The sequence below is a fragment of the Dermacentor silvarum genome, chromosome 3 (assembly GCF_013339745.2).
Source record: "Dermacentor silvarum isolate Dsil-2018 chromosome 3, BIME_Dsil_1.4, whole genome shotgun sequence".
In the NCBI taxonomy this organism is placed as follows: domain Eukaryota; kingdom Metazoa; phylum Arthropoda; class Arachnida; order Ixodida; family Ixodidae; genus Dermacentor; species Dermacentor silvarum.
Genome location: NC_051156.1, coordinates 219,474,156 through 219,492,575, shown reverse-complemented (window position 1 = coordinate 219,492,575; position 18,420 = coordinate 219,474,156). Strand labels below are relative to the sequence as shown.

General features: G+C 45.3%; 2 protein-coding genes across 2 annotated transcripts; one reads left to right on the top strand and one right to left on the bottom strand.

Moving 5' to 3' along the window:
• The first annotated feature begins 3,394 nt into the window (after positions 1–3,394).
• Positions 3,395–12,091, top strand: LOC119446696 (neprilysin-1). The gene is made up of 2 exons (XM_037711200.2): positions 3,395–3,528; positions 9,217–12,091. Exons 1-2 carry the CDS (start codon positions 3,435–3,437, stop codon positions 11,619–11,621), a joined length of 2,499 nt encoding a protein of 832 aa, XP_037567128.1. The 5' UTR covers positions 3,395–3,434; the 3' UTR covers positions 11,622–12,091.
• Positions 12,092–12,132: 41 nt separating this feature from the next.
• LOC119446697 (uncharacterized) lies at positions 12,133–17,844 on the bottom strand. The gene is made up of 5 exons (XM_037711203.2): positions 17,579–17,844; positions 17,363–17,479; positions 16,646–16,756; positions 13,809–13,958; positions 12,133–12,377 (listed from the first exon to the last, which is right to left on the bottom strand). The coding sequence occupies exons 1-5, from the start codon at positions 17,651–17,653 to the stop codon at positions 12,297–12,299; spliced, it is 534 nt and encodes a 177-aa protein (XP_037567131.1). The 5' UTR covers positions 17,654–17,844; the 3' UTR covers positions 12,133–12,296.
• Between the last annotated feature and the right edge of the window lie 576 nt (positions 17,845–18,420).

The window sequence follows — 18,420 nt, the reverse complement described above, 5'->3', positions numbered from 1 at the left end:
TAAAGTTAGAACGACGATATGCACGGAGTGTCATCCAGCTGATGAGGAATACAGTCGAACCCGGATGTATTGAATCTGAAGGGGATCACAAAAGTTCGATATATAGGTAATTTTCAGCGACCTGCAAGGATACTTCGGTAGCTATCAGTGAGAACTTCTATGGTCATAGAAGTGATATATATATATATATATATATATATATATATATATATATATATATATGTGTGTGTGTGTGTGTGTGTGTGTGTGTGTGTGTGTGTGTGTGTGTGTGTGTGTGTGTGTGTGTGTGTGTGTGTGTGTGTGTGTGTGTGTGTGTGTGTGTGTGTGTGCTAGTATATAACTCTATGTATGTGCTACTATTTCAGGCATGGAGTGGTGCCTGACACCGGCAAGAAAAAAAATATATCGCCGAGAGCTAGTGGGGCTATACTAGTTCAGGTGCAACCAAACTAGGAAGGCCCACTAAGCTTCATCAAAGTCACTCCCTCACCAGAACAGGAATTGGCCTCCCTGGTGCAGTATTCGGCCACTACCTCCCTCATGACTCCGACAGACAGGGTTAACTGGAGATCGCAGGGAGAGGCCTTCGTCCTGCAGTGGACATAAAATATAGGCTGATGATGATGATGTGCTACTAGCTCCTGCGAACCTTCGTGCGTGGCAATATTCCTGAGCATAGCTGTCATTCGCCGTTGTTAGGGGTTCCCGACGTAGTCTCTTATTGGAGTGCTACTGTGCTACAGCATCAAGGTGATTCAATGTTTTCTTGAGTTTGCTTTTTTTTTTTTTTTCGACGGAAAGTTCATTGTTTACTTGGTGAAACAACAAATAACCCCCTCGTCTCTCAAGAAAAGAAAGAGGAAGAAAGAAAGAATTGAGTTCTGAGGTCTTACGTGCCAAAACCACGATTTGATTTTGAGGCATGCCGTTGTTGGGGACTCCGGATTCATTTTGATCACTAGGGGATCTTTAACGTGACCCCAATGCACGGGGCAGGGGCGTTATCGCATTTCGCCCTCATCGACATGCGGCAGCCGCGGCCGGGATTCGATCCCGCGACCTCGTGCTTAGCAGCGCAACACCACAGCCGCTAAGCCACCGCGGAGGGTAAAAAGAAAGAAAGAAAGAAAGCACCACAGGCAGACTCTTCTATATCCAGTGATTGTTTCTTCCTTTCTATTTTCAATTTCTATATTCTGTGCCCAAATATTTAATATATCTCCCCTTTTTTCACAGCGCCTCTTCTTACTGCTCTTTCAAACCTGAAATCTTTTCGAAACATACTTTTTTTTTTTTTCGCTAGTCATCCGCATCCTCTGTACCTGCACTGCACCTTTTCTATTTCTAATACCGCCTATCCCCCACGGTTAACTTGTGCCATTTTTCGGGGGCCACAACAAAAATGGTGAAGGGTCAAGCGTCATTAAGAAGTACAAGCCATGGTGACTTTGAGGCCATAATTTCTTTCGCGGTCAGCGAGTATGCGGTCAGCATTTATTGCCGCTGCGCAGTGTCGTAGTCAGAAATGTTGTTCTTTTTGTTTTTCGACGGGGGGAGGGGGGGGGGGGGGGGGGAGTCTATCTGTTTCGAGGAGCGGTTCTTTGCAGGACCCGCTTGTTCCCTTCTCTATGCGCGCACCACTTCTTTCTTTCACGTTTCTTTTACGGGAAGGAATTTACGTTCATACTGTGTGCGATTTGGTCCTATGAGATCATTTATCATGCGAATATCAATATAATACGGGCAAACGGAGGCCTCGGGAGAGCACATGCGATTAAATAAATCCCCTCTGGCAGGCCGCGAGGGAAGCGAAAATTTGTGAAAATACCAAGTGCAAACAAGGTGTCATTATTTTGAGTACGTTGGTTGGCGGGCGCCTCCAGGACATCAAAAGAGCAACGGGGACACCAAAGCTGGAACATCGACTGGTCGGTGGGTTGCAGGCTCGCCGAGGCCCCAACCCAGGAACCGCCTGGTTCCAGCTTTGATCCTCCCGCTGACCATTGTGTGCCCTGAAGATCTAGCGCCGTCCTCGGACGCTCTGCCGAGGCCTCCATTTGTCGGTACCATGTTTATATTCGCGTGCTAAATGATATAATAGGTCTAAATTACGCAATCAACCTAAATTCCTTCCCGCAGAAAGAAGCGCGAAAGATGAGGCAGGCCCTTCTGTAACGTACTGCAAAGAACCACTCCTCTTTCTCCCTAGTAGACTGCAGCAACTTTTGTTACAGTGGCGTGGCCAGTGGGTGGCACACCGGGCACATCCCCCACTCTCCCGAAATTTGTTTAGCATGCGGCCTTCCCAGCCCCTCTTCCTACCCCTCCCGGGTCAAGCGTGTGCTTCCCATCAGTATACAGTATAGTCGAAGGCGTGCGGAGGAACACACCGATAATGATTTACCAGATGTGTACGTGGTACACACATCCCATCGCAGAGTGCGAGTGCGTTTTGTTCGCTTCTCCTGCTTATAAGCTGCGTCTCCTGGTTCTGTTAGAACGAGAGGCACTTCGCCTATGCCTGGGGATACTGAAGTTGCAAACGTTGTGCTGTACCTGGAAGCACGTTTCCCTTCTATGGAGATGTGGTTTCGACTCCTTATAGGGCAAGTTCTTTTAAGATCATGCGGATATGCTTTCTTATATCATTGTGGTAAACAGAAATACATTGCCGTGTTAGAAATTACTTATGATGAAATCTTCGTCGATAACTTCGAAACAACTTCCTTGGCAAATTCTTAAAGGCTTACTGCAGGACCAGTTAATGCAGTTTCAAAATAATGTTGTACTAACAGCTAGCAACGCTTCCTAATATAAAGAAATGACAGGGGTAAGAAATTGTCGTCGTTCTTGCATTGGTAATTTCATTTAGGCGGTCTGGCGCTCTCTTCACTATGGCTGTATTGCAACGAAATTCGAACAGTTGATCATTTCTTTCTGACTTGATTGCGTTTCTCCTCTCTGAGGAGGAGAGTATTGGAAATTTCACTGCACCAGCGTATACCCTCTCCTTACATGTTGCAGTACTGTTATGCTTACAAAGCTCCATACTGAGGCATGCTCACAGGGATGCATTCGCCACAGAAAAATTCCTTTGCGACCCCCGCCGACTAAATCTTTAACATTATTCTTTTATTCATTTCTTTTTCTATCTAGTAGTCATAGGTAGGTATTTTTCCTTCCTTTTTTCTAAATTAAAATACATAAATTACATCATTCGCATCTAAATTTTGAATCGCGCTCTTTTTCGCGTCATTTATTGAGCTTTAATCATTCCATTCTCCATTCCATTCTTGGCAAAATCCCCTTAGTGGGTAGGGGCCATAGTTTGGGTTCGTCATCACCGTCATCATCATTATTATCAGGCAGAGGGCGCTGCAGGTACGGCCGTAACAGCGCGCAAGCCAAGGGTTCCCTTGCAGGCGCCAGGCCCCATGTCGGCGCCGGCGTCGTCTGCAGAGTCCTCCTACTGGAGTCAGCCAAGCCAACAAAGCACGTTCTGGAGCCAGCAGGACGCGGATGCCAACGGTGAGCTCTCTGTCGTCGCGGACCACAAGGTCTTGGACACACGCCACACTTGGCCGGTATAACCAGCTTTTGACGCCAACAGCAGCATGCAAATTTTATAAGGGTTCCAACTTCGCGGGCTAAGGCAAGCTTTAACAGCTGAACTGAAACACGGGACAAGGACGTCGCTGAACTATATACTGAGGTTTATTTGCGCGCATAGGGCTACATAATTACATAGCAGTGTAAGCGCCAAAAAAAAAAAAAAAAAAACTAAACAAATACCTAGCGCCCGCGCCCCGTATTGGCCACACAAGGGGGCCGATACACGATCGGACGTCACATGACGCAAAGTCTGCTCTAAGTTGTCAGAGCTATATATAGTGTACTAGATTAGGTACGTATAGTCAGAGCTGCTGAGACAGTGCTGACGCACGTGCGCCCCTTATATTGCGATAGCAATTATATGGACACTCCAGGCGAATTTCCGCCGTCGGCGTCGCGTGATTTTCAGTACAAAGTCCAAGTGTGATAACACAGCGGCCGTGTGCCGTATGCTGTAGGTGCGAGCGAAAACTTGCGAGCGTGAGCCGAGAAGTATGGTGGCTTGTTGCGGCGGGGGTGTCTTCTCGCGTTCGCAAGGGAGGAAGGCGTGGAGGGTGCGCGAGCTGGGAGGGAAGAGGTGGATGGGCGCAGGTTAGTGCACATCTCCTCTTCTACTCTAGCTGCAGTGGCTGAGCGCGCAAGCGCGCGTCCAATCTTGGAGGCAACGTGTGCTGTGGTCGAAGGCTAGCTGACATGCGATAGCTGATGGCTTCGCGTGGGCTGTGTTCTCGCGCATCTATAGTTCGCGTTGAAGTGAGAGGCAGCACGAAGGGGAATTCGCTCGCCGCTGCTGCCTTTCTTTATCGTGCCAGCGTTCTGATTGCGAGTGTGCGCGGTCATCGAGTAAGATGTGTTCATTTGTAATTGTCCGTACGCACGTGAGAACGTGTTTTTTTTTTTATTCAGTTAGCGAATGTTTACAGAAGTTTATGCGGATAAAACGACCAACCTTACTCGTATAGCTGTCTAATCATTTGCTATCGCAATAATGCTTCGCCATTCGGGTGAAACTGTGACTTTCTTTAGCATGGTCAATGGCTTCCAGGACTTCCCGCTTTTGCTTGTTGTTTTTTCTTAAAACGCTGATCTAGTAAAAATGGGTTTGGAATGCGCAATATCTGCAATGAGCCGCTAGGTGTTCACAGGGACTGCTTTGAGTGAGGTGGCATGTTCTCTATAGACTCTTTTTGCGGCGATCCCGTGGGCGATGCCATGTTTTTCATCACGTGGTGACGCGTCCATTGCGTGCCTCAACTGCCTCCGTCTCCATGTTTACAATGGATGTGTATGGCGCCGGTGCGGCTTAGCAAACCTCTGTTTCGGGAGATGTCGTAGACGCTGACTGCATGGTGGACGACAGGAAGCTTTGGCCACAGCTTCAGAGAACATGCAAAAGCGATTTCGGAGCTGATTAAGCTATGTCCAAACGGCACGAGCAGCGTATATGGTGCTTGTTCTAAAAGCGGGGCTAAATATGTATTCCAAGCTATCCAAACTTCCCGCTCATGAATTGAATCAGGATTAATGTGCTTTGCTCTTCGTTCTTAATTTGGCAAATATTTTGAAGCAGCGGCTTGTCACGTTTCTGACTCAGTAAACTTTCTCGGGGCGGTCACTATCAGAATATTTACTGCCTAATCGCTCGCGGGTGTGCAAGGCTTGAAACGTCGCTGTTTTGTACATTGGAATACCTTGTAACAAAGATGTATTACCGCTAGCAACTCGCTTACTCTTGTAGACCGTCACGAAACATTCAGCTTCGACCATTCGTTCGCTATCGCTGCAGTCCGCCATTTATTGTGCGTATATATATAGTGCGCATATATTCAAGTGTGCACCCATTCCCTTACTCTTGACACGTTGACAATAGAGCGGGCGTAAGTTTCCATGCCAGTTGAGATAGAAGTGTGCAGATACTGTGCGCGAAACTTACTATGACAGGAAGCGGCGCTACTCCCTTTGTCATTGTTTAACGAGCGGTACTCACTCTTGCCGACGTTCAGGGGCTGAAGCCCTTTCTTTGAAGGTTAGCGATACAACGATGGCGGATGAGGAAACTTCTGTATCCTCGAGGAAAGCCGTACATCACGAAGTGCCGGTAACCCGTACGGACAGTTGCAGCAGCGGTCCGCGAACTTGGACACACAGGTTCATTCTATTCCTTAACATGCCAGTCATTATTTTTGCAGCCAACTACTGCACACGTCTTCAATCCACTTGATTCAAACTAGCATGATTGGAGCACAGTGTGTTAGCGAAAACTCGGTGGATTTCCGACAGCTGGTCGCACAGAAGCAAGGTAGAAGCGGCAATGGTTTCGTATTCGTGCGCGGTCGCTGAGGAGAGGTATGGCGCGCCGCCGTGAGCGCCATCTCGTTTCTCTAGAACAAACTGCTCCGCGAAAAGGGTCAATAGTCCGTTCATTCATATCCCTTACTTATGCATGTCCTATATTAATGCAGCCGCATGCGCGAGAAGGAAGCTCAGTTGACATTTCAGGGACGTCCTTTTTTATGTCTCTTTTTCCAGTGTTCCAGCTCGGTGGTAAAAACTCGCCTCAGCCATGAATTAACTATCTCAGTTGAATACCATTCTGAGGTTCGCAGGCGACGCGCTCGACGAATATCAAACCGTGGTCTGCCTCAACAAGGTGCTCATGGGCATTTAGATGCAGTAAAAGTACAAATCACCATAGCGGAGTACTTGTTTGTGCATCTAGTCGTGACCTAGCTAGTAGGATTTAGCAAGTGCAGTGTGTTGCTGACGGAGCTACAGTCATACGTAATTCACCCCTGATGGCCGTTATCTTCGCAGTATAACGTCAGTTGAAGGAATACTAAATATGAATAGTAAGCTGAGCTGTGTTAATGAATTACGCTTCTGTAGCAGTAAATGCACCACTCTTTCCGTAAGAGAAGACTTGGCAAGCTAGAAAAAACGCGGCAATGAAACAAAGGTGGCAACGTCACCATGTGTGACGTCACCACTCCCGCACCAGTGCGTCCTGACGTCATATATTTTCTAAGAGAGAGCTTAGTGCCATGGCGTGGCGCTGCTGGAGGTCGCGGGTTCCATCCCGGCCGCGGCATCCGCATTTCGATGGGGGCGAAATGCGAAAGCGCTTGTGCACTTATATTTGGGTATACATTAAAGAACCCCAGGCGATCAAAATTAATCGGAGGTCCCCACTACGACGTTCCTCATAATCAAATAGTGGTTAAGGCACATAAAACTCCAGAATTTAATTCATTAGTAAAAAAGGGATACTCGCATTCTAAAGGATCTGAAGACTCATCCTAACAAATTTCCACAACTTTTCCTACACCAAAATGGTCAGCGTACAATATACCTTGAAATACGTTTTGCCTAATGTATCAGCACCTTAGTTTCAGCGCGAAATTCAAGAAAATTGTCTTCTTTTCTTACGCTAGTACCTTTTCCCCGCTAATGAATGAGAAACAAGATTCTGAAATATAGCTTTATTTGTTTAAACTGCCTTAGTGTTGTTCTGTGCAAGCCATTAATAAAGTCAACTGCTAACGTGTTAGCTTTCCGCGCTATTGAAGTGCATACAGAGCGACTTACTGCGGTACAGTTCAGTTCACAAGCAAGATCGAACCCTCCTTAGTCCGTCTATAGGAGAAGCAGCGATATTACATGGTGGTATCAAAACGTTTCAACTGGCTCTCTTTTGAAGAAAGTACTTTATTTATGTGCATTCAAACAATGTCACATTTGAAACATAGTCCCGTTGTACAGCAATACAGCGCTTCCATGTCGCTCCTGCAACTTGCGAATATCTGCATGGACGTCTTTTTACCGGAAGGATCGAGTCGAGCACCCTTCTGCTATTAGAGCTTGATTAAGGTAATCGTACCAAAATGGCGACTTTCGACCAGGGTATTTAACCAAATCTGACGAGTACAGGGTAGAAATAATGTTTCTGGCAAAAAACTCGCGTGTGGCCTGCTCTGTGATAGAGTGCATTGTCATCGTGCAGCATCCAGTTTCTCGTGCGCCCCAGATGGGGCCGTTTTCTCCAAACGGCGTCCCTAAGAAATAATTTTAAACATTCTGGAGTTTTACGTACCAAAACCACGATATGATTATGAGGAACGCCGTAGTGGGGGAACTCCGGGTTAATTTTGACTACCTGGCGTTCTTCAACGTGCACCAATGAATGGCCCACGGGTGCTTTTGCATTTCCCCCCTATCGATATGCGGCAAGTCATTCGAATAAGGATTCGCTTACGCCGATTTCGGTCTTTCCAAAATTAAGAACCCAGCTCAATGATCGCCGTTTTGACACGATTTCTGAAATCAAGCGCGAATCGCAGAAGGCACTCTACCTGTACAGGTAAGAAGACTTCCAGGACGTATAAGGTGGCAAGAAAACTGTGACGCTGTATTTCTGCTCAAGGGGGCCCTTTTCACGTTGACAGTGTTTGAACGTACATAACTATTGAAAACAGAACTAGTGTCGAAATTTCAGAAAACACCTCGTATCTAGCACACTGCACCACTTCACAAAACTGAAATATCCCAGTGAACTATAAAAATGCCTTATTCTGGGGTTTCAAGTGCAAAAACCACGACTTGATTATGAGGCACGCGGCAATGGGAGGCTAGTTCTAAATTAATCTTGACCACCTAAGGTTCTTGCACCCAATGCAAGATACACAACGTGTTTGCACTCTCCCCCATCGGTTTGCAGTCGCCGCGACTAAACCCGAGACCTCGTACTCTAGAGTTAGGTGAAGTAAACTATTTTGTAACGTGTTGGCGCTTGCTATTTACAGCTGTGTTTTACTATGCACAATGCAAAGAGGCACAAGTGGCGCAATCTGTTTTGCTAACTTTGACTTTCTAGCATATAGTGACGCTGCAAAGGTAGATACAAAGTACTTAACATGCTCTTACTTACGTGATAGCGTCAATGCATATATGAAGGGATGAATCGCAACACCTGGGAAGTCCGTCCTTCTAAAGCTCTCGCACGTCGGCAGACTCGAAGCAATCACAAGGATATCCTATTCTAAACTTTCTGGGGACATTCGCTCTTGCAAACGTGAGCTCCGATGCTTCCGGACTAGGCGTGCACTTCTGGACAAAGTACAGGTCCTTGCATACAACTACAAAGAAAAGTAACTAATCTAAATGGAGAACTACGAGCGAGATCGATTTAAATAGTCTACAAAAATTCCGCATCACGTGAACCCATGCACGTACGTAAAGTACTTAACGAAAGCCCCCAATCGAATTTATTCTTATTGACGATGCTAGCTGGCGGCTGGTATATTGGCAATCACCAGCAGATGGCGTCGCCACCTGTCCTTAACTCGATCCTCATTACTACCGTAGGGTATGGCGCTGTGCTGTTGAGTACGAGGTCGCTGGTTCGATCCCGGCCACATTCCGATAAAGTCTGGCACGCAATACCTCAGAATTTAGCTTAATCTATCACATTTGAGTCCTTATTTGGTATGCGGAGTCCCCTCTCTGTAAATGTTCTCCTTTCGTTCCTTCAGAAGTGTAATAATCTACAAACTAGGCCTGACCTGTCACATGCCAATAATGTCCTGACATGCACTCGTTTTTCCGCAGCCAGTAGTGACACCGACAGCATCTCAAATAGCCGCAGCACCAACGCCTTGGCCAGCGAAGAAGGGCACTCGCAGAGACGGCACAGGCGCGGCGAGCACAGCAGGGAACGGGGCGCCGACAGCAGAAAGCGGCCGGCGGCGCGACGGTCGTCTTCCACAGGCACACGATGGCTCCTCAACAGGGAGCCCAAGTTGTGCGTCAACACGGTCTACATGCTCTTCCTGGCGGCCGGCATGATCGTGGCCTGCACGGCCTACATGACCGGCTACGTGGCATCGTACCAGCACCGGCTGTTCGCGAAGGACGCCACCAACAAAAAGGTCTGCCGCAATCAGGTCTGCAAGGAGGTGGCGCGAAGCATCGCTCGCTCTCTCAACCGAAGTGTGGACCCATGCAAGAACTTCTACCGGTTCGTCTGCGACGGTTGGAAGCGTAAACACCCTGTGCGCCGCAACGAGGTACGAAGCAGCCCATTCTCACTCGTCGGCAAGGAGTTGGACACCGTTATCAAGAAAGCGCTGAACAAAGTCTCCATCACGGGCAAGAAGCAGGGCGCCTTGGAAAAAGCAGCCGTTATGTATCACGAGTGTCTTAATAATTACGACATGACCAACTCGACACGATCTATGAAGGTCCTCATGGAGCTGCTTCGCTACTTGCACATGCCGTGGCCTTCGCTGGATGCAAACCACACTGTGGACCTGTTTGAGATTATTGTGCAACTTTCGTTGCGCTGGTCCATCCCGAGCCTTTTCAGCATCTCAGTTATCCCGGACCCGGAGGACACTAAGACTAACATTCTGGTTATTAACACCATGGAAAACCTTGAAATGGGCTTTCACCAGCTCCAGTCAAACAATCAGACTAAAAACGACACGCAGGACATCCTATTCATGAAGATGGTGCAGAAAATCGCCTCCATCATGGGTAACAACAACACAAACTACAAATCGCTCGCCGAGAACGTTGTTATGGCGCCCATTGTCATCGCCTCAGTAAAACACTTCCACTTCGAGGTGCTGGGAAGGTCCGATGCATGGCCGCCGAAGAAGTACCAGATCAAACACTTAGAAAACTTGACGCCGCAAGTGAACTCTACGCGCTGGATGTCAGTCATAAACAAATACCTGCCAGCAAACGTCCAGGTACGAGAAACTGACGAAATTATTGTCATGAGCCCAGGATATCTGTGGCTAGTGACAAGCTTGCTACATCAGAATAATACCATTAAGATGTTCCACGATTTCATTGGTTGGTCCATTGCCTTTCTTCTGGGACCCCTTTCATCGAGAGAAATCAGAGAAGCCGTCAGTGCATACGGCCAAGAAGTCGGCATGGACTTCACTGACATAGACAAGGAAAAGCTCTGCAGGAAGGACGTCGAAGATTACTTGCCGATGCCGTACGGTGCCATTTTTGTTCAGTCTTACACACCAGACTACATAAAGGACGACGCTAAGGTCGTCGTCGATCACATCAAGTTGGCTTTCGCCTACGCACTGAGGCTGAACACGTGGATGGACGACCAGACGAGAACGAGGGCAATGGCCAAAGTACAGAGAATCGTCTCGCACGTCGCCTACCCCGACTGGATAAAGAACAAAACAGAACTAGATGAATCCCATGCCGACATTCCCGATATAGAGGGTCCCTACATCAAGATTCTCATGGACCTCAAAGAGGTCTACACGTTTAGATCACTGTCGCTGCTCCGCCAAACGAACACCAGAGATGAAGAGTACTGGACTTTCAGTCCGGCTACGCTGAACGCATTCTACGAGCACTCTACCAACAGTATCACCATACCGGCTGCTATCCTAAACTTTCCCTTCTACTCCTACGGTCTGCCCCCTGCCATGAACTACGGCAGCATTGGCGCCATCATTGGCCACGAGATTAGTCATGCTTTCGACACCCTCGGAAGCCACTTTGATGACAGCGGAAACCTGCGCAACTGGTGGACTAAGGAGACAAAGAGCAACTTCATCCTCAAGAACTACTGCTTTGTGCTACAGTACAACAGCATTTACGAGCCGCACAGCAAGCGTTACCTCAATGGCAAGCAGACCCTGTCGGAGAACATAGCGGACAATGGCGGCCTCAGGCAGTCATTCCACGCGTACCGGTTGCACGTCGACGAGCATCCTGGCGGCAAGGAGGAGAACATACCCCTGGAGGGCCTCGAAGAGTTCACTCCAGACCAGCTCTTCTTCATCAGCAGCGCGTACAAGTGGTGCGCCGACATCAACCCCAAGGCTGTCAAGATGATCATGAACTCGGACTCCCACTCGCTGGAGGAATACCGCTGCAACGTGGCTGTCGAGAACATGGTCGAGTTCGCGAAAGCCTTCCAGTGCAGCCCCAATGAAGAAATGAACCCAGCGAAAAAATGCGTTGTGTGGTGATACACAGCTGCAACACGTATTGTCCAGGATCCGGACTGTGTTGCCTGCATGGCTGCTGCCCTGGGGATGAGAGTGACACCACTGTCACAGTGTACAGTCCTTTGCATTGTGACATTGCTGGCGACTGCCGCTGCTTACGGCCTCAAGGTCAGATGCTGATACATGGCATCCAGTGTTCCCGCCACTTCGTGCAGTACACAAAAGGAAAGTGCAGAAGACTTTGAAATTTAAATGCTCTTTATTAAAGAAAATTCAATCTAAAACAAGTCGGCCATATATCTCAGTAAATTTGTGAACAAACTCGATAAATGCCTTCAAAAAACACAACAAGCATCAAAGATTGAGTAGAATATGCTGCAATGCTAGTCTGAACTTTTGTAGCACAAAAGCTAGACGGCATGATACAGCACCATGTGACACTAGTGGCGGGTCCAGCACTGGGCAACAGAAAATGCCCATGCAATCAACAATCATACTATTTGTTCCACAAACCACAAAATCCCCCTCCCTTCAAAAAAGAAAGGTGTGTTTCATTAAAATCCTTGAGACACCATTATTTGGCACAGTTACTGCAATGCAGAAAGCAGATGCATGCCTGAGAATTATTCCCTGCTGTCCATTTGAACAAAAGGACCGCACTTTAAATGCACAAGTGGCACACGCTGTTGTCGCACATCATTTGTAGGATACGTCGCAGCTGGAGGTCTGTCTGGACGAACTTGGCGTTGAGAGGGCTCGTGCTGCCTCCAGCAGTTTCTTGAAAACAGAAGGTCAATTACAATTGTCATTTATAATAGCATGGTCAAGTGAATAATTCGTAGAAGAAGTAAAGAAGCTAAGCATTTATAGTTTCGCGATATACATAGCTCGAATGGCATTTTAACATGTATGAAAACTGCGAGAATTATTCCTACACCTGTGAATATTAGAACCTCAACCGTCTGCCTCTCGTTTACGCTAAGACTCTCACTTTTTAGTGGCACGAGCATCAAGTGACACACTTGTTTCTTGCACTTCCAGTTCACCTCCGGAGACGTCCAGGGACGAAATTCAAAATAAATCAGAAAAAATAGAAAAAAATAGTACAGTACAAAATTCACGGGTTTTATTATAGATATATCAGAGCATAAGTTTGGTTAGAAGTTGAGTTACTTAAGCGTCTGGAATAATTAGAAAAAATCACACTTCTGGTTCATCCGAGACGACCGGTGATGAAATTCAAAATAAATCAGAAAACATAGAAAAAAAGTACAGTACAAAATTCATGCGCTTCATTATAGTATCAAAGCACAAGTTTAGTTACAATTTGAGTTACTGAAATGTCTGGAACAACTAGAATTAATTAGAAATCACTGATTATCGGGGTGCGAGTGCCACTAAGAGACACCTAAATCAAAGATTAGGGTCGCCTACCGTTTTTGACGGATAGGCACAGTTATACTACCTCGTGGATTTGCCAGGGCCCAGCAAACACCCTACAGAAAGGATAATACATTGGTGCCTGGATACAACTACAGATGATCCGCCTCATACTAAGACTAATGGCAGTCGCCACAAACCAGTTCTAGACAGGCACGAGACTTGGGCGGCAGACAGCTTCGCGAGTACGCCAAGGTCAAACTATATGAAGAAAGGACTAGTGAAGGTCATGTCCCATAAGAATCATTGTAGGTTTGGGTATCCCGACTTCGGCCATCGTCGCCCAAATCACAACAGTATTTACTGATATATCAGTTGCATGTACACAGATTATACATTCTCCAGCGGATTTTCGAAAGTGGGGTGACCTGATGTCTGTAATGTTTGAAATGCTGCCAACAGTTAAACATGCCCGTTAAGGCGCCAGTTACCCTTTTGCTGTTTTGATGTGAAATAGCTAACCAATAAGGCCGTGTATTTTAGATTATAGCACGTCGGGCCTCTTTGCCACAGTTTTTAATTATAGCCAAAAATTTTATTATAGACATTCAAAACAATGATTCCGTCTTTATAATAGCAGCATTCAAACAAACAGCTGAAATTTTTTATTACCAGGGAGGAGGCACATGCAAATGGTGGGCCAGAGAGTACTATTTAAGAATTAAACCTGTCGTAACAAAACCTCATGTGACAGTGGGGGCCATGTAAAAGTACCATGGCCATATCAAATCCCAACACCCACACATACTGCAAAAGAGAAAGAAGTACCTTTGATTGTTCAGAGTAGAGGAGCTGCAGCTTGTTCAGCTCAAGCACCTTTTTTGAAAGCAAAATGTTCAGGTCATTTCTTTCTGCTTCCATGGACCAAGCATGCTTCTCAGCAGCCCACAATCTGTCCAAAAGTTGTCCTTGAAGCAACTGGTTGAGACAAGATTCATTTCCGTTAGAAGCAAGAGACTGCCACAGATCATATTAAGCAAAAAAATAAATGGCAACTAGAAATGTTTGGTATAGATGTTTATGTTAATTCAAATGTATTTATACCTTTTATGAACCAAATTTGCATGCCACACAAACTACTGTGAAAAGTAAAACAATAGGTTTTCGTTACATAGTCATAATAGCCATGAATCGTGACTACTGACTAGTAATGAAAACACATAGCAACATAAGCTTTCAGATATGCGAGTTCACCTACAACTGCTGGTACAATAAACCTTTTCAGCACATGAATTCTCCACTGTGCAGCATGCTTAATAATTTTCTATCTTGACAGTAAAAGGGAACTATAACAAAAGCTCAGCATTGAAGGTGTATCAGAATGCATAAACCATCTTAACTTGGCAATGAATGCTACGCTGATCAAGATGCAAGTAAATGCTGATGATAATGACCTTAATGTCTTTGGCACATACCCACTCACGGGGATTGGCAAAGAGTCGGGCAGATTTTACATATATGCAAAGTAAATAAATTTAGAAAATATATAATTTGGGGGAATAAATTAAAGCGAGTAAATACCAAGATGATTCAGTGGACAGTCATTCAATATACAAAAAAAAGTATATATACTTATACATGAGCCAATAAGCTAAAGATGAATGGAATAATATGATTAACAATGAAATCGGTTTGATTCAACAATGAATTTCTCTATGGTGATGGTGATTTCTGTGTGAGTGTCCAAGCACAGACGCTCCGAAAGACAGCAGTACCGGAGTGTTCAAGGCAGGCCGAGCTGTTGCATTGAAATTTGCAATGTCCTTTTTCTCAGGAAGGACAAACGCTGGCAGTCCAGTACGTAATGGTCGATCGTTTCTAATGCATTACAGAAATGGCACAAAGGGGAAATTCTCAGACCAGATCGGTGCGTATATAAATTTAGGTGTTGGACTCGACATCGCAGCCTTGTTAATGTCACTTCTGTCTGTCTGGTTTTGCAAAATTTCCTGCTCCAAGGGTAAGTGGTGCAGTTCCATGGATGATGCTAGATTTGATCTTGATGTTAAAAAGGTTTGTGTTCTAAACCTGACAGATGTGATAAGACCCATTGTTGGAAGAAGGGAAAACACAGGACCTCTAAAAGACGCCTTGGCCAAGCTATCTGCAGCTTCATTCATAAATATGCCTTTGTGACCAGGTACCCATACTAATCGCAAACTCCGCTGACTTGGAGCCAATGAGTACAAAGTTTTTACTATATGCAACTCGCTGGGAGCAGTAAGTGAGGTGCACAAGTATAAACAGACTGTTATTATTACCACGGTTGTGTGGAAGGCTGTAGCTTTTGCAAAGCTAGGACAACAGCTGGGAATTCTGCTAGGAATATTGGAGTGTAGTCGGGGAGCCGAACAGAAAAAGACCAATCTAATGGCGATGAAAAAATTCCAACTCCGGCCTTTTCCTCACTATTCCAGTGATCCTTGAGTAAGCCGTTAAGAATATTCCAGGGAAGCTGCTTTGCATTGTTGGGGTATATGTCATCATAAGTAATAACCAATAAATTAGGGATACTGCTTACCGTAATTATTTCATTTATACGTACATTTAACGGACTCAATAACGATAGTGTTATATTCACCTGTGGCATGTGAAACAGAGGCCGCGAGACTCCAAAAAATAAAGCTGGTTGACTGATAAAGATCGACTGGGACCTTCTTATTGGAGATTCATAGAGCCTTATGATGTTTGAACGGCGAGTATTTTAAATCTAATTTCTAGGGAAGGAAGTCATTATTTCTTGTAGAGCACGGCGTTTGCTACAAACTTTGGCAGCCCCAGACATAAGCGAAGCGCTTCCTGTTCCAACAAAACTAGTGGATGTAGGATATAAGCAAGGGAGCCAGAGAATAACACACAGCCAAACTCTAGTATAGGTCAGATATACATGCGGTAAATCATTATGTGTCTCTGCGCATGCCCCATCAATTATTGCTTATCCTTCTCAATATCCCCATTGCATGAGAAGCTTTTGAAGTTATATGTTCCATATGATGATGCCAGTTAAGATTTCCATCATCAATAATTCCAAGGTACCTGACTTCTTCCACTTGTGGAATAGTGGAATGGCAGTACGAAAGGGATATAATAAATGTGTTTATATAAGTGGTTCTCAAATGTTCTGTCAGATGCAAAAATCACAGTACCTCAGAATTTTACATTTTCAAGCCATCTTTTCAACAAAAATTAATAATACGATTAGTTGTAATAACCCGAAATGTTTAAGCAGAGCAACTGCCGCGAATAATTTCCATTTCGCCAACTCATGTTTCTCCCATCTTATCTCCTGAAATCCTTTTTCCTCCGTGCAAGGCAGCAAACTGGACTTTTTCTACCTTTCATTTGTTTATCTCTCTCTTGTAATAGTCAGTAATTTACCTCATAAACTAAGGGCCTATTAAAAATTCTGTAACCAGCAGTTAACACCTCTTTTTTAACGCAGAGTTTAAATTCACCTATAATTGTGCCTAGGATAGCAAAGAGCTGCGAGTCACATTTAATGGCTTTGCAAGCTATATGGTCTCATCATAGTCATCAATGCATGGAACTGAGGCTGAGGGTGGGTATGGCAAACTGCTGCCTTTCAATACAGAACTATTGGTTACCTGTGAATTGGCATTGTGATCAACGCAAGTTTCAGCCTCATCCAAGTCAGTTTGGTCTGCTCCCTTTGCAGATAGCAGTATCTTCAAGTACTCTATTTGTTCTTGGGCTTCCTGCAAACAATCAATGAGCACTAGGCATTAAAGACTAAGATATCTCAATTATTTTCTGCGTCACAAGTAATGTCACTGTTAAGAGCTATGATAGCATGAAACGTTGCCTAGTAGACCAATTGTAAGTTTCAAATTGACAAAGTTCAGATGGAATGACCTGCTGTGTGTTAACTCGACTGACCCTGATACTAGATGATGATACTACATAACAGTCGACTGTAACTGCAACTAACTGTTGTTAGCTCAGCAAAACCTGCAAGACGCTCTTACATCATCTGCATATTAGTTATTAATAAAATATGTTAATTTGCTGACTCTGCCCAACAACGTTCCAGCCATTCATTTGCTGGAAAGATGTTACTGTATTTGAGAATGTTCGTTCCTGGAAGAAGACTGTTTTGTTTGATGTCACGCTAGGCTATAAGTCAGCGCTCCATGGGAGGGGAGGAGTCGAGAAAAACTCAACACTGTACTGTTTAAAATTCGCGTAAAAGTGCAAAACACGGAAAGAAGGAAACAGCAGTGACATGGGACGAACTGCACTATGCGCGTTGCATCTGCACTTGTCATGTGCTCAGCTATCGTTAAAAATCTCTCTACAAATACCTTGTGAGTCTTCTTCAAACGCGCGATTTCTTCTTCCTGCTCTTTACAAGTCCGCTTGAGGGCCTCGAGAGCTTCGCCGTCACTTCGCCCGCAGTGACGCCGCAAGTCTTCAAGTTCCTAACAGGTGACATGCGCACACAGAAAAACTATTTCAGCATGCTGCGCTTTCATAACGCCGCAAGGCACGGGATTAATCGTTTGCGCCCAGCCACTTACCAGGCGTATCTTGTGGAGCCTGTCGTACACTTCCCTCCTAGATTGCGCGCGAATACGAGCACCGTTCGGTGTCATTGCTTCGTTCGCGCAGCTGCAAACGCAGGTGGGCACGACACAGAAAGTCTACCCGTTTTGACGTTTCCTCGCTGTGTATTACCTCGCATCACACGAGACATGCAAGCAGCAATGACAACCGAAAGCGAAAACCATTTTGTCGATTTTCAGAACAAAAACTCGAGAAAGCGGAAACACGTGACTCAACCACTGAACGCTGCAACACGTGGTTGCGCACGATCAGTAGAATCGATTTCGAAACCCAACAAAACTAAAGAAAAAAAAACTGGTCAACTGTAAAAATATCTTCAGCTATAAACGCAATATAACTAAAAAATTTAAGCATAAAACGTTTTTTTTTTTTTGCTAAATACTATACAGCACTTGTTTGAAACTAGTTGAACGTATAACGTGTTTCGGTTTCGGTTCCGGTTCACGCGGGCGATTAGAAGTTTGTCATTGTCATTTGCGGACACGTGTTTGTGGACTTGTACTCTTTTAGTAATGAAACACAGACTGAGGGAAAATCTTGCTTAGCACACTTTTCATCTTGTTTTAGAATTTTGTTTGAATCTCGACTCGTAGTGACCAAGGAGAAAACAGAACTATAGAGAACGATTCTGATACCCAAGAGGGGGGAGGAGCACTATGATACAGGCACTTACGTGCTTGTAGCTATTTCGCTTTGCTAATAATTTGGCGTCATGTACCACCTAGTTATGTTCAACACCGAGACTCAAAGTGACAGCCTCACTGGCATAACACTGGGAATTCATGCAGTACTTCAA